General features: G+C 39.1%; 1 protein-coding gene across 1 annotated transcript in view; it reads left to right on the top strand.

Annotated features, from left to right (window-relative positions):
* Positions 1-16,724, top strand: part of CFAP47 (cilia and flagella associated protein 47) — a 596,979-nt gene that overhangs the window by 174,623 nt on the left and 405,632 nt on the right. Inside the window, exons 35-37 of the mRNA XM_087871295.1 lie at positions 10,311-10,427; positions 12,893-13,027; positions 13,837-13,949. Coding sequence (XP_087727421.1) covers positions 10,311-10,427; positions 12,893-13,027; positions 13,837-13,949 — 365 coding nt within the window. The remainder of the gene's footprint in view (positions 1-10,310; positions 10,428-12,892; positions 13,028-13,836; positions 13,950-16,724) is intronic.

The raw sequence follows: 16,724 nt of genomic DNA on the forward strand, positions 1-16,724 counted from the left end.
AGATCTCCCAAATTTGTTAGCAGAATTACTAGCTAATCCACTGCAGAAAAGTGCACAAGAAGTTCAAAAAGATATAGATGAAGCATATAGGATCCATACCAATTATGCACATTGCCACAAATTGCCTAGGGAAGTCCATATAAGATTTACAAGAAAAACAATTAGAGATGAGGTTTACAGTAAGACGAGATAGGAACCATTAATCTATAAGGATAAAGAAATTCTAACTTTGAAGCAGTAGTGAAATGTAAAATTTGTTACTACCGGTTCTGTGGGCGTGGCTTGGTGGGGGGGTTATGTGAGTGGGTGGGCGTGGCCAACTTTTTTTTTTTACTTTTAAACGCATTTTTTCTACAACCACTTCGGCTGAAGAGGTTGTAAAAAAATGCTTTTAAAAGGCTCTGGCGATCCCAGCTGAGATGCCTGATCGTCAGAGGCTTTTGTTTTCTTTTAAAAGCATTTTTTTCCTGCTTTTAAAAGAGAAAAAAGCCTCTGACAATCAGGCAACTCAGCTGGGATCGTCAGAGCCTTTTAAAAGCATTTTTTTAACAACCTCTTCATCCGAAGCCTTCATCAGAGCCTTTTTTTTACTTTTAAAAGCATTTTTTCAGCCAAAGAGGTTGTAGAAAAAAATGCTTTTAAAAGTAAAAAAAAAAAAAAAAAGCCTCTGATGATCGCGTGGCTCAGCTGGGCATGGGGGGAGGGCAGGGATTTTTGCTACCAGTTTTCCAAACCACCTGCCGCCATCGCTACCGGATCAGGTGATCCAGTCTAAACCGGGAGTATTTCACCCCTGCTTTGAAGCAAGTACCAAGAAGAGTAAGGGAACAAAGAAGGAATGATCATTTTCTATCATCACAATCAGTTAAATACAAAGTACTATTCAGATGGCTCATACCAGAGGGTATGTTAATTACATGGCAAGACAAGAAATTCTGAATAGACACCCTGGACAAGGCACAAAAGTTCTATGACCATTATATAGTCAGAGAAGAAGAACAAGATAGTACAGAGGAAATAGACAGTAAAAGTCAAGAAGATCAAATTTCAAAAGAGAAAATATCCAAACAAGACATAAGAGAAAGGAGGGAAACATAGCGTTATGAAAGGGAAGGAGCCAGGATGAACAGAAAGGGAGATGAGAGCAAAGAAAAGACCAAAACCTTCTGACAATCAGTAAGATAGAAGAAGGGATTAAATTGCTATCACTTAACATCAATGGTTTAAATTCCCCGGCAAAATGAAAACAAACACTGATAAAGCTTCAAAGACAAAATATGGACATTAGCTTTTTGCAGGAGCTCCACATTAAGAAAAAACACTGCAGCATTCTAGAATCCGTGAAATCAGGAAAACTTCATCTGGCACTGTCATCAAAAAAAAAAAGAGAGAGGTATAGCAGTATACATAAAAGAATGGTTAAATCTGAAAGAAATCTATGTGGATGAAGATGGAAGAATCTTAGTAATAGAAATAACAACAAACCAAAAAAGCATGCTCTTAACGGTAATATATGTACTAAACACAAATCAGAAGAAATTTTATCATAAATTACATCAGAAAATAATAGAGTTAGAATGGGATAATTTATGCGTAATAGGTGATTTCAATGCTGTGGTGGACAATAAGAGGGACTATATGAAAACAAGAAGAAAAGAAGACAATTACTGAATACATTTAAAGAAATGATGCAAGAGTTAAATCTCCGAGACGTATGGAAAGAATTAAATCCAAGGAAGAAACAATATACTTTTTTCTCTAATCCACATAATTCCTGATCAAGAATTGATATGGCATGGATCAATCCAGAACTGATTAGTAATATTGAAGAAATAGAGATATTGCCAAATACATGGGCCGATCACAATCCACTAACAATAAAATGGAAGGGACAAAGGAAAAAAGCGAGATGGATGTTAAATCAGAGGATACTAAAAGAGAAACCATTTGCGCAACTTGGATTTTTCTTTACAGAAAACCGGAAAGAACAAACAACACTACAAAAATTATGGGATACAACAAAAGCGCATATTCGAGGTTTAACAATAGCCTATACTGCGAGAAGAAATAAGGAAAAGAATAAACAACAAAAGATGCTTCAGAAAAAAGTTTAAAGAATTGGAATGTGTATTGCAAAAAGAACCATAGAATAATAAAATCAGAGAAGAAAGAGATTTAGTGAAGCATAAACTTAATTTAACATTACAAGAAGAAATGATATGCAATCTTAAAACAATAAAACAAAACTATTTTGAATATGCGAACAAACCAAGGAGATGGTTGTCATATAAACTTAAGAAAGAGAGAACGAAAAAATTAATGCAACAATTACAGGATGAGGACGGGAATCTTCAGTACCAATCAGAAGGGAAAAAAAGTATTATCCAAAACTTTTTAAATAAATTATATAGTCAGGAGGATATTTCAGAAGAAAGCATTAAGCAATATTTAGAAATGAGGGACTTTCCGAAAATACCAGAAGAAACTAGGAAAATGCTAAACGATAACTCTAATGGAGATGAAGGAGGCGATCAAGAAACAAAAAAATAATAAAACACTAGTTCCAGATGGGATTCCGGCAGAGATATACAAAAAAATTCAGGAGTCATTGGAGAGAATAATGCTACAACTGTATAATGAAGTATTAAAACGATCTAAATTACCAAATTTGTGGATTGAGGCATTTATAACATTAATACCCAAAGAAGATACTGATACCAAAGATTAAAAATTATAGACCAATTTCATTCTTAAATGCCGACTATAAAATATTTGCAACAATCATAGCGGAAAGATTTAAAAAAATATTGAATGAAATTATTCACTCTGACCAAAATGGGTTCCTCCCAAAAAGACAATTAAGAAACAACTCAAGAATGGTCATGAACATATTAGAATATTATGAAGCTCACCCCAAAAAACAGATAGTGTTAATCTTTGTGGATGCACAAAAAGCCTTTGACAATCTAAATTGGCAGTTCCACATTACCCAATTAATTAGTATGAATTTCGGAGAAAAATTTGTAGGGATGATTAAGGCGATATATTCTGATCAAATTGCCAAAATAATAGTAAATGGGGACCTATCAGAGAAAATTAACATTAAAAAAAGGAGTTAGACAAGGATGTCCATTATCACCTTTACTTTTTATTTTGTCACTAGAAGTGTTATTATCACAGATTAGATAGAATCAGGAAATAAAAGGACTAAGAATTAAAAAAGAAGAATATAAAATGCAGGCGTTCACAGATGACATGGTCTTCATAGAAGAACTGTTAGAAACAGGAATTGTATTAATGTAGAAAATAAAGGATTTTGGTAAGGTAGTAGAATTGAAAATAAACAAAGAGAAAACAAAGATATTAACTAAAAATCTTACACATAAGCAAAATGAGAAATTGGAAGAGAAATTGGGAATTCAAATAGTAAAGAAAGTAAAATATCTCAGAGTTTGATTGACACCAAAATGTTCTTAGATAAAAGAGGATAATTACACAAAACTATTACAACAAATACAAAAGAATTTGGAAAACTGGGCGAAATTACAGTTATCTTTAATTGGAAGAATTGTGACAATAAAGATGAATATTTTACCTAAAATTTTATTTTTATTTCAAACAGTACCAATAAAACCTGGGAAATTTTTTTTGTAGAATTAAACAAAACAATTTTAAAATTAATTTGGTTAGGTAAGAAAGCCTGAATAAAACTTAAACTCTTACAGGATAATAGATTAAAAGGAGGTTTTGGACTCCCAGACTGGGAACTTTATCATCAAGCGGCAGCTATAACATGGCTCAAGGAATGGATAATTCTTAAAAACAAGAGGATATTAACAATAGAAGGTCATGATTTACAGCTTGGCTTCCATGCATTCATCTGGGAGGGGAAAAATAAATCTCATACGTATTTTCAAAGACATCAGGTAAGAGACACATTACTAGACGTCTGGGGGAAAATAAAAAGAAACCATTATACAAAAATCCCAAGGTGGCTATCAACCATGGAAGCCATGATATATCTCAACGTCTTAGACTGGAATAAGGTGGTGACATATAATGAGTTATTGGATGGACAAGGAGTATTAAAATCTAATCAAGACTTAACATCCCAAGGACTAGAAATAGATTGGTGGCCATATTTACAAATTCAAACGAGATATAAAAAAGATTTAGAAAATTATGGCTTCCAAAGAGAACAAGAACTGGATAAAATATTATTAGGGACAGAGGAAAAAATGATTTCTAAAACTTACAATTGTCTTTTAAAATTTAAAGTCGATGAGGAAACTGAAAGAGACGATGATATCCTGGGCCAAAAATTTTGGATATAATATCGATTTGGAATATTGGGAAAAAATATGGGAGAAAAATTATAAATTAACAATGTTGGCATCATACCAGAGCATCTATAAAATGTTTTATCATTGGCATTTACCACCGGCAAGGTTAGCCAAAATGTACCCCAATAGATCGTCAAAGTGTTGGAGATCCAACCATCAACAAGGGATATTCTATCACATGTGGTGGACCTGTCGGAAAGCCCAGAAATATTGGATGAAAATTTAAAAATGGTTACAAGAAATTACAGAACAAAAAATTGAGATGAAACCAGAGTTGTTCTTATTGGGTATTATAAAAGGAAATATAAGTAAAAGGACTCAATATACACTGCTCAAAAAAATAAAGGGAACACAAGCAGAAGACATCTGAGATCTGAATGAATGAAATAGCCTTATTAAATACTTTGTTCTTTACATATAGTAGTTTATACACTGCTCAAACAACTAAAGGGAACACAAAACTACTGTATGTAACGAACAAAGTATTTAATAAGGCTATTTCATTCATTCAGATCTCGGATGTCTTCTGCTTGTGTTCCCTTTATTTTTTTGAGCAGTATATTATACTTCATATTATAACAGCAGCAAGAATTACATTTGCCTAGAATTGGAAACAGGAAAACATGCCATCAAATGCAATGATAATTTAAAAAGCCCTTGATTGCACAGAAATGGATAAATTAACCATGGAGTTAAAAGATAGAGAGGAATCAGAGTATTACAAAAGTTGGAATATGTGGTATCAATGGCTTGAAATGAGATGTAAAACTAATACATAAAGATGATATATAAAGTACATTAAATTGAAAATTGTATACATTTATGAATATGATATAACATTAAAGGATAAAAGGAAAATGTAAATACATATATATACTACATATATGAAGAATATGTTAAATTGATGTTAATGAAGAACAAATGTAGAATATAGCAAAAGATATTATACATTTAAAGGTGTACATAATGTATAAAATAATAGGCCACAAATTGGAATTATGAAATTTGAATTGTTACCTATAGTTGAAAGCTGTAAAAGTGGAAATGTGCTTTTAAAACTAAAAAAGGTTGAATAAAGACTATTTTAAAAAAATAGTAGGCAAATTCACAATGCATAATAGAGTTTGGCATGAAGGTGCTGTCTGAATCAGAATACTTATTGTAGTAACTTTTATTTCTGTTACAAGGTCTATTGCAGTATTTTATGTGTAATATAAAATTACAATACATACAATTCAAATCACATTGTTCTTTAACACAACAGTGTATTGCATCTAATTTTGTAAATTAAAATCTAACAGACCTAATACTTTCAATTGGCTAATACTTATGTAATTAAAAATAATTTCCAATCTCTACTTAGATTTCACAAAATAGTGAAACACAATGTAATTATATTAATAGCTTATTACTATAAGATAAGCAATAGAATTTCCTGTAGACTAGAGCTTGGCATTAAATACCATTTTAGTCCATTTCATATAGGGAAGTGGAAGGCCCTTGAGCACTGGAATCCCGCAGCCCAGCCTAGCCCAGCCCCGCTTCCCTGAGGGGGCATCCACTTACTTCCTCCTCAAGGCTGTTCCTGGTGCCACTGTGGGGCGAGGCCAGGTGAAGAGGTCAGGTAGAGGCGAGGCCAGGCACAGAGGCGAGAGGCTGGGTGAAGAGGCTGTGTTTGTGCAGGCTGGGTGAAGAGACTGGGTGGGGCAAGGCCAACAAGCTGCAGCTGTTGCTGAGCAGAGTGAAGCATAGCAACCAGTGTCCATGTGTTTGCCACAAGTGCACATGTGCCTGCTGCCTCCTGTGTGCATGCGCACACTCCGGGATGGGGTCGGCCGAGGCAACATTGGTCTGATGCCTCCTCTGTGCCCATGCGCCCGCTAGGATGGGGGGGCAGGCCTCTGTGCACGTGTGCTTGCTGCCTCCTGTGCGCACCCATACACACCAGGATGGAGTGGGTCACGCTGGGCCAGTTTCCAGGAACGCCCCGCTGGCTGGATCTGACCACATTGTGGCCCATGTGCCTTGAGTTTGACACCCCTGTTCTAAAACAAATATGGATAGCTAGTAGCACAGTGAATAGAATTTTTTTTTAAAAAACCTAGATAAATAAAACAAGATAATACAGAACAAAAAGCAAACTGTAAAAGGGAAGAGAAGAACACAATGGGAATCTGGCTGAGAGCAGTTATACCATTCTGTCTCAGTTTCAGCAGCCATATTCCCAACTGTATCATTACAGCAAAGTTACATTCTCTTTGTGTTGAGTCTTGAGTAATTTAGATATTCTGTCAACATGATGGCTAAATAATTTTGCAGTAGAAACATTCTTGTTTTACTATGGTGGCTCTGAGTTTAGTTTAAGTAGTTTCAAGAGAGGCATTGATTGAACCATTAAATACACTTGAAATCACAGGAATGGTTGAAGATTTGGTTAGGGAAGCAAGGAATGAAAGGAGCAAAAGAAAGGTAGGTGATATTTAATATAATTTTGTCTTGAAGAAACTACAAAAGAAAAAAATTAAGAGTTGTCTTAGTGAAGCACATACTGTGTTTCCCTGAAAATACGCCCTACCCCCAAAATAAGCCCTAGTGGTGGGCATGGCCAGCATAGGAGGCAGCCCTTCCCTTCCCCAGTCACCTCATGGCTGCTCAGCCGCTTAATCAGGGCCCACGGATCAGCTGAGCCAGCAAAGGCTGGGAGCTGCCTCTCGTTCCTTCTCTCTGGGCGCAGCCTGAACCTTTCAAATGATCAAATTTTGCTTGAGAAAAGGACGCACATCCCAAGATTGCAATGCTGAAGGCTCAGGATGGAGCCTTTTTTGGATGTCCTTCTATGCTGATCTTGAGAAAAGGATGACAGACAGGAAAATCCCTCTCCCTATTTTCCTGCCATTTGCCAAAAAGACTCCATTCCGAGCCTTCAGTGTTGCAATTCTGGGATATGATGAAGGTTTGGAATGAAGCCTTTTTGGAAAACGGCAGGAAAATTGGGAGGAGGATTTTCCTGCCTGTCATCCTTTTCTCAAGCTCAGCACAGACTGAGGAAAGGATGACAGGCAAGAAAATCCCTCTCCCCATTTTCCTGCTGTTCACCAAAAAGGCTCCATTCCGAGCCTTCAGTGTACCCCAGGATCCTGCAAGACTCGTTGTAGCGTTGCGTGTGCAAGCAGCGGCATCACCGTGAGGTTTGTCACATTGGCACAGCCTCTTGGAGCAGGACCCTGCAAGGATTGCTGTGCTGTTGCATGAGCGGTAACACTGCCATGAGGTTTGACATACCAGCACAGCCGCTTGTGGCAAGACATCAGCTACGCCAGTGTGATGAAGCTCGGGGGCGGTGCTGCCATTCATGAGTGCAACACCACAACAAGCCTTGCAGGATCCTGCTCCAAGAGGCTGTGCTGGTATGACAAACCTCACAGTGGTGCCGCCACTCCTGCACATGGCTTGCTCGAGTTGCGAACAGCCTGGGGATTTGGGTGGCCTTTACATGGCTGGGATGCCTGTAGGATCCCTGGCTTCCAAGTCTGGCGAGGCCCAGCATTTGGGCTCCGGTGTGCTCTTCTCCTCCCAGACTCTAATCCCTTACCCAGTTGCCCTCTGCTGTTTCTCATCAAATGTGTGTGTGTGTGTGTGTGTGTGAGAGAGAGAGAGACAGAGGAACGGTGTTGCCTGCAATTCTTGTTACTCCCCTCCATTGTTTCTCTCTCTCTCTCTCTCTCTCTCTCTCTCTCTCTCTCTCTCTCTCTCTCTCTCTCTCTCACACACACACACACACACACACACACACACACACACACACACTTTTGATTGCTTGAAATCAGGGATGGGTTTCAGCAGGTTCTGACCAGTTCTGGAGAACCGGTAGTGAAAATTTTGAGTAGTTTAGAGAACCGGTAGTAAAAATTCTGACTGGCCCCGCCCCCATCTATTCTCTGCCTCCCAAGTCCCAGCTGATTGGGAGGAAATGGGGATTTTGCAGTAAGGTTCCCCTGCCATGCCCACCAAACCACGCCCACCAAGTCACGCCCACAGAACCGGTAGTAAAAAATTTTGAAACCCACCACTGCTTGAAAGGGATAGGCTGCGGTTTGCTTCTACCATAAGCACATGCTTCCCACAATCTTCTAGAATTGTCCTTTTCTCAAGCAGCAGCAGCCGGGTAGAGGCAGGGGGGGAGCCAATTCCAATGGGTTGCATGGCTTTCTGCTTCACCGGCCCTTGCTGGCTCAGCTGATCCACAGGCCGCGGTTAAGGGGCCCAGCAGCCATGAGGTGACCACACTCCCTGCCTCCTGCACCTCAAACAAAATAAGACCTCCCCAAAAATAAGGCAGTTCTTATTTTCAAGCCTAAAAAAAAAACAAAGACCCAGTCTTATTTTCAGGGAAACATGGTATTTTTATATAGTTTCTGAATAAATCTACCAGAGAACAGTTCTTGGAATGATCTTTTACTGAAATGTTGGAGAATTGCTGCTTACAAGAGTAAGTAAAGATAGTCCGCGACTTACCACCAGTTGCTTAGCGACCATTTGAAGCTACGATGGATCCCCCAAAAGGTGCTTATAACTTGAAGTTCTGCTGTCTGGGGCCCTCTCAGGACCACATGGTTGCATTTTGGATCCTTGGGATCTGACTGCCTCAAAAAAGGTAAAATTGGCTGTGCTTGCATGGTGATGTAAAAGTGGCATGACTTAAGACCATAATTCTGGGCTCAATTATAATCATAAGTCATTGACTACCTGTGTATTACTGACCAAACTTGGTATGAGGAGAATTGAAGTATTTGCAATGGTAGAAGAAAGAGGAAAGCAGTTGATTCATGAATGGCTAGGAGGTAACAAAATGTAGATTATTACTATACAGATACAGAAGTTCCCTAAAAAAGGGAGGGAGGGAGGGAGGGAGAGAGAGAGAGAGAGAGAGAGAAAAGAAAGAAAAAGAAAGAATTAACTGTATGGGTGTTTTATCTCCTGGAAAAAGAATAGGAGAGGAACAGATATAATATGATATACAGATATACGTGTTGGTGACCACCTTTAAAGCGCTCCATGGCTTAGGGCCAGGGTATTTGCGAGACCGCCTTCTGCCGCCGATAGCCTCCCACCGACCGGTTCGCTCACACAGAGAGGGCCTCCTCAGGGTGCCGTCGGCCAGGCAGTGCCGGCTGGCGACCCCCAGGGGGAGAGCCTTCTCTGTGGCAGCACCTGCCCTCTGGAATGACCTGCCCCCTGAGATACGCACGATATCAGACCTCCGGACTTTTCGTCGGGCCCTGAAGACACACTTGTTCCATCTAGCTGGGCTGGCTTGATCCCATCCTCTTAGTTTTTTAATCAAAATTTGGTTTTAATTGGGTTGTTTTAAATTCGGGCCAAAATTATTTAATTGTTTTTTTAAATGTTTTTAAATTTTATATACTATGTTTTATCCTGGCTGTACACCGCCCTGAGTCCCGCAGGAGAAGGGCGGTATAGAAATATAATAAAATAAATAAATAAATAAATAAATAAATAAATAAATATTCAGGATTGGTCAAATAGGGTTGCTAATAAAACCCTTAGATACTGGAATGGCAGTGTTCCAGTATCTAAGGGGCTGCCACAAAAAGAAAGGGTCAATCTATTCTCCAAAGTCCCTGAAGGCAGGACAAGAAGCAAGGGATGGAAACTAAACAAAGAGAGACCCAACCTAGAACTAAGGATAAATTTTCTGACAGTTAGAACAATCAGCGGAACTCCTTGCCTCCAGAACTTATGGGTGCTCCAACACTGGAGGTTTTTAAGAGTTTGGACAATTTATCTGAAATGATATAGGGTTTCCTGCTTGAGCAGGGTTTTGAATTAGAAAGCTTCCAAGGTCCCTTCCAACTTGTTATTCTGTTATTCTAATTCTGTTATTCTGTACCTGTAACTATTCAATACGTTCACTCAGAAAAACTTTCGTTTTCATTTTGGTTGCAGATTTCAACTCACTTTGTGAATATGTACACTTATCCAACAAGTTCTGAACAGTATTTGCACAATGCCTTGATACTTGTGAATGCTTTTCATGCAATAAATCTTGACATAGATATAGTGGTAAGTTACAAATTATAAATATTCTATGAATAATTATATTCTTTCAGTTATACCATTTTATGTTCCTATTTTTAAAGCATGGTAATGCACATACGTAGTTAAATTAATAATTTAGTTATATTATTTTATATATTATTTAATTATTAAGGTATAATTGGTATAAAACTATTCAGCTATCTTATTTTAACTTTTTGTAAGAATAAAAAAGGGATTAAGAACTAGCCTAACCCTAACCCTAACTCTAATTTTATGGTAGTTTGTAATATTTCACAAATATAGAGGTTTTGAATTAATTATGCATGAATTTATTTTACTTATATCTTGCCTTTATTTGTCATATCAAGTCAGTGTACAAGAATCCTCATATTCTTACCACAACAATAGCTCTGTGAGGTCAATTAGACTAAGAGGAAGAAATAAATCCAACATCTCTCAGTCAGTTGACATCACTAAGGAAGAACTAGAATTTACAGATTTCTGGTTTCTAGGGCTGCATCTTAACCATAACATCAGATTTTAATGTGTGTGGATAGGAAATTTGCTTTTCAGAAAAGTAACCATTAATGCCAGCAATATTGTAAATCCAACTAAAAAAATGGCAATAGTTAAAGGAGGTTAGGATGAATCACAATTTCACTGTGCTATCCAAAGAATTCAAATTATCATATTTTGGATATATTAAACAAAGACTTAGCTATCTGGAGAAGTTCATAATTCTGGGAAAGGTGCAAGGAAAAAGAAAATGAAGATGGCAGCAACAAGATGGATGGTCTGGTTACAACAGCAATGAGTGAACCATAGAAAAATCTAAAGATCTAGGTTGGGGATAGGATGTCCTGAAGAAAATTTATCTTATTTGATCACTTGGAGTCAAGCTTGTCAATTGAAAGGTCGGCAGTTCAGCAGTTTGAATCCCTAGTGCCACATAACAGGGTGAGCTCCCATTACTTGTCCTTGTCCCAGCTTCTGCCAACCTAGCAGTTCGAAAGCACGTAAAAAATGCAAATAGAAACATAGGGACCACCTTTGGTGGGAAGGTAACAGTGTTCTGTGTGCCTTTGGCATTTAATCATGCTGTCCACATGCCCACAGAGACGTCTTCAGACAGCGCTGGCTCTTCAGCTTTGAAATGGAGATGAGCACCACCTCCTAGAGTCGGGAACGACTAGCATATGTGCGAGGAGAATCTTTACCTTTACCTAATCATAATTAAAATGCAAACTTTTTTTTTAAAAAAAATGTGTATGTGATACAATAGGGAAGAACTGTAATAATAATAAAGGAGTGAATATATCCTGATTATGATTGTGCCCTCATCTACATGCTATCAATTATTGTTGATTCTTAGCAACCACATACACTAGATAGATTTTTCTTCATAACGATTTGTCTATAACCTGGTCTTTCAGAACTTTCAATGGTGCATTCAACTATAACTGAGTACATCCACCTTGCTGCTGATCATCATCTTCTCTTTCCTTCCACCTTTCCCAGCGTTAGAGCCATTGCCAGACAGCTAGGTCTACATAATACGTCGGAAGTAGAATATTTTGACCTTGGGCATTTGTGTCTCAACTCTGGGTTGATTTATTCAATGATCCATAAATTTGTTTTCTTGAATGGTATGCCCAGGATTCTTTTTCCAAAACCAAAGTTTGAAAGCATCAATACTCTTTCTACTCTAGAAAAACACATAACTGAATTTCAGTAAGCTGCTTTAAAAGTGTATTTTAAGATTTTATTGGTATACTTAAATGTAAACAACCAGTCACTATAAATATTTGTATGAAAATAATTGTGAAAATGTAATATTTTCTATATTTCTTACTGAATTAGTACTTCAATATTTATGTAAATTTCCCCTTGTTTCTCAGATATCTACTTTTATGTATTTCCTTATGTTGATGTTTGAAATAAAATTGGTTCTAGTTCCTATCCCAAAGGTGCTTTTTTTCAAGAGGCAACTGGAAGGGTTTTGAAATTGAACAGCTCTCTCTCAACAGAAGGGGAGAGATACGACATCATCTATCTCGAATCTACAATACAATCCTTCCAACAGTTCCAAGAAGGCTCCATATCCATTTGTACCACTCAGGTGACCCTGATGACACAGATAAACCTCCTGGTGATCTTAACAACCTGCCAAAAGACTGCAAATGACCATTTGTCTGCAAGCTGTCATTTCCCACCATCCAGTCAGAGCTGAAGAAACTTCTTGGATGAGAAGCGAAATGTCTTCAAAGAAAAACCAGAAAGTCCAGTTGCCTCTTGGAAAAAAAGCACCTTTGGGACAACCATGAACTGGATGACTGAGAATCTCCATAGACTTCTAATTCCTAAATTTTATTTTCTGTTTTGTAGTGGCTTTAAATATGAAAGATCATTAGTTGCAGTCTCTTAATATTTTTTCAAAGATTTCATCTATAGTATCAATTTACACTGCTTTATTTTTAATGTAAAATTAGGCTGCTGACATTTGTGATCCAAATCCAGTCATGATGCTTATGCTTTGTGTCTATTTATATGAACGGCTTCCTCAGTATTTACCTAAGAAAACACTAGAGTTTGTTGGCCAACTTCATGCTACTATTCTTAGAAAGGTATTTGTATATTAAAATTTTAAGTAATTTTTGATAGAATTGGAAGTGAATTTGGGGATTTCTTTTACTAACATTGGAAGAAACGAACCTTTATAATTAGGTGTTATTAGTAGATACTGGAAGATAAGCTGTAACATGAAGAAAAAGGAACTTATTGATTTATAGCTAGAGGTCTGGTTTCCGAATTTTAACCTTAATAGGCAGTCATACCATATCAAATATTAGGTTATTAACTGCAGATCTGAAAAATGTTTTCATATTGTTATCCAGATGTTTTGCACTTCAGTTTCCATAATACTTATGATTACTGGGCGTTAAATTCTTCTAACATGCAAGATAAAGGTGTCATCTTTTACTATACTATAACACTTTTACTATTTGAAGTGTTTTTGATAATGAAGCAATTTATTTGATTGTTTTCATTTCTTTTAGGAATTAATCAATTTTTATTTAGCATAATTTTAATAATGATCTGTGATTTTGGATGTCCCTGTTTTGCTACTAGAGCTATCATCTAATAAAAGATGTAATTTAAAGCCTCAATACAACTCACCATCTTTTAGCTTCTCTTTCATCTGTAATATATGAATAATAACTCTGACTTTTTTATAATGTGCTTCTACAAAAAAGAATGTAATGTATAGCTTGTCTCCCCACATCTTACAGCTGTTGCACTTACTGAAATGAAAAAAATATGTAATATTGTTTGCCACACTTTATATGCAGAGTTTTATGTAAACCTTTGGGGGTTGCTCTGAAAAGGAGAGTAAAAAGATTCAGTAAATGAAAATATTATATTTTTGCAACAGATACAGTTGAAAAACCCCAGCATACAACCCTTGGTATATAATACTACAATTTTAGGAAAAGAATCCTCTACTTTTTCATTACCTAAAGGAAATACTGTCACAATTCCCCCAAAGTAAGTAAAGTTCCATTTGGTTTATGATTGCAATTAAATTTTTGATTTACTTTGATTTATGTTTATTGGTTGAAATCTTGTGTGGTTTTATGTGATTTGGAATTCATTTACAGCAGAATTCTTGAAATAAGTTTTAGATCAATATTATCTTATCCATCATGAAACTTACATTTTCCTTACTTTTTTTGGATTTGCCTTTCAAATTGTTTCCCTTGTTTTTAGCCATGTATTTTTCTTTAATTATTTTTTTTATTTTTGCTATATATGGAAAGAGCAATAGTTTCAATGTCTATATAAACAATGTGTTGTCTGGTTACAATTAGTTTGATCATCATCATTGTCATCATCATATATTCATTAGTAGTAGTCATATAATAACATCTCATCGTAATATTAATACTTATTAATCATTGATACTAATTAATAATAATAAACATATCATAATAAGCCATCATAGTAAAGTTAGTCTTTCTCTTATACTTTTAAACATTCTAACTTCTGTTTCTATTAGTTAATCACAGTGGTGAAATGTAAAATTTGTTGTTACCTGTTCTGTGGGCATGGCTTGGTGGGGGGGTCATGTGATTGGGTGGGCCTGGCCAACTTTTTTTTTACTTTTTTAAAGCATTTTTTTTACTACCAGTTCTGGCGAATAGGTAGTAAAAAATGCTTTAAAAAAGTAAAAAAAAGGTTCTGACAATCACGCGGCATCTTTTTTTAACCTTTTTAAAGGTTGGGTGGGAGGGGCAGGTATGACGGGCGCAGGGGGGCCATATCATGTGCTGGGGGTGTGTACATGCTGTTTACGAGCAATTATGCACTCCGGCCCCCAATGCGCGACTCGTGTCCTGGGTTGTGCAGAGTCTCAGGCCCAGGGTCCGCGGCTGATGTTGTGTAATGCCAGGTCGGTCGTTAATAAAGCCCACCTCATTTGTGATCTTATTTTAGAGGGGGGTGCGGACCTGGCAGGTATTACGGAGACCTGGTTGGGCCAAGAGGGGGGGGTTCCCCTCGTTGAAATGTGCCCACCAGGTTTCCGTGCATTTCATCAGCCAAGGACCCAGGGGAGGGGTGGGGGAGTGGCGGTGATTATTAGGGAGAGTCTTTGTCCGAGGGAGACCACTGTTCCTCAGATAGCCGGATGTGAGTCCCTCTTTGTGAAGTGGGGCCGTGGGGTGCAAATGGGTTTGCTGACTACGTACCTGGCTCCCTGCCACGTGGCAGCGACCCTGCCCGAGCTACTCGACGTCATTGCCGGGGTGGCGGTTGACACCCCCAGACTTATTGTCATGGGGGATTTCAACCTTCCGTCTGCGGGTGAGGCGTCAGAGGTGGCTCGGAAGTTCATGGTTTCCATGACGGCCATGGACCTGACCCAGTTAGTTCAAGGCCCAACTCACATAGGGGGACACACTCTGGACCTGATTTTTGTCTCTGGTCAGTGGTTGAATGATCTTGGTAGAGGGGACCTAGACATCAAACCCTTGTCATGGACAGATCATTCACTCCTTCACTTAGACTTTCCTACCACTTTCCCCCGCTGCAGGGAGATGGAACCGATCAAATGGTTCCGTCCCAGGCACCTGATGGACCCCGAAAGGTTCCTGACGGAGCTTGGGCTGATTCCTGAGACCCTGGCACACGACTCGACTGAAGAGCTGGTGGCCGCCTGGGAGAGTGCGGCCGCTGGAGCTTTGGACCGTGTCGTGCCTTTGCGGCCTCTGACCCGATGCCGATCTCAGTTGGCTCCTTGGTTCTCTGAGGAGCTGAGAGAGATGAAGCGTCGGAAAAGACGCCTAGAGAGCATTTGGAGGACTAGTCAATCCGATTCCGACCGGACACAGGTGAGGTCTTGTATCAAGACCTACCTAGTGGCGATAAAAGCGGCGAAATCTAACCATTTTCCCGCTCTTATCGCATCTGCAGAGAACCGCCCAGCCGCCCTGTTTAGGGTGACCCACTCCCTTCTTCGGGGGGAGTGCGGGAAGATCCCTTGCAGGGCCGCGCTGACGATTTTGTGCAATTCCTGCATGATAAAGTCGCTCGGATTCGGGATGGCTTGGACTCCGATTGGATGAGTCCAGGGGAGGAGACAAGGGCAGGTCTTGAGAATATTATCTGGGAGGAGTTTGATCCTGTGGCTCCCGAGGATGTGGACAGGGTTCTGGGTAGGATTAGTGCCGCCACATGTTTATTGGACCCGTGTCCCTTCTGGTTGGTACTGGCCTCCCGGGAGGTTACACGAGGCTGGCTCCAGGGGATTATAACTGCTTCTCTGAGTGAGGGTGCCTTTCCTGCCGCCTTGAAAGAGGCGGTGGTGAGACCCCTCCTCAAGAAGCCTTCCCTGGACCCGGCTGAATTAGCTAACTACCGTCCGGTCTCCAACCTTTGTTTTGTGGCGAAGGTTGTTGAGAGTGTGGTGGCACGACAACTGCCCGGGCACCTGGATGAAGCTATCTATCTAGACCCATGCCAGTCGGGCTTCAGGCGGGGGCACAGCACAGAAACGGCATTGGTCGCGTTGGTGGATGATCTCTGGAGGGCTCGGGACAGGGGTTGCTCCTCTGTCCTAGTCCTATTAGATCTCTCAGTGGCTTTTGATACCATCGACCATGGTATCATGCTGCAGCGGTTGAGAGGGTTAGGAATAGGGGGCACCGTTCTGCGGTGGTTCTCCTCCTTCCTCTCCGACCGCTCGCACTTCGTGTTGGCAGGGGGGCAGAGGTCGACCTCGAGGCGTCTCACATGGGGAGTGCCACAAGGGTCGGTCCTCTC

This window comes from Pantherophis guttatus, chromosome 5 (genome assembly GCF_059756535.1).
Source record: "Pantherophis guttatus breed Tessera chromosome 5, ASM5975653v1, whole genome shotgun sequence".
In the NCBI taxonomy this organism is placed as follows: Eukaryota; Metazoa; Chordata; class Lepidosauria; order Squamata; family Colubridae; genus Pantherophis; species Pantherophis guttatus.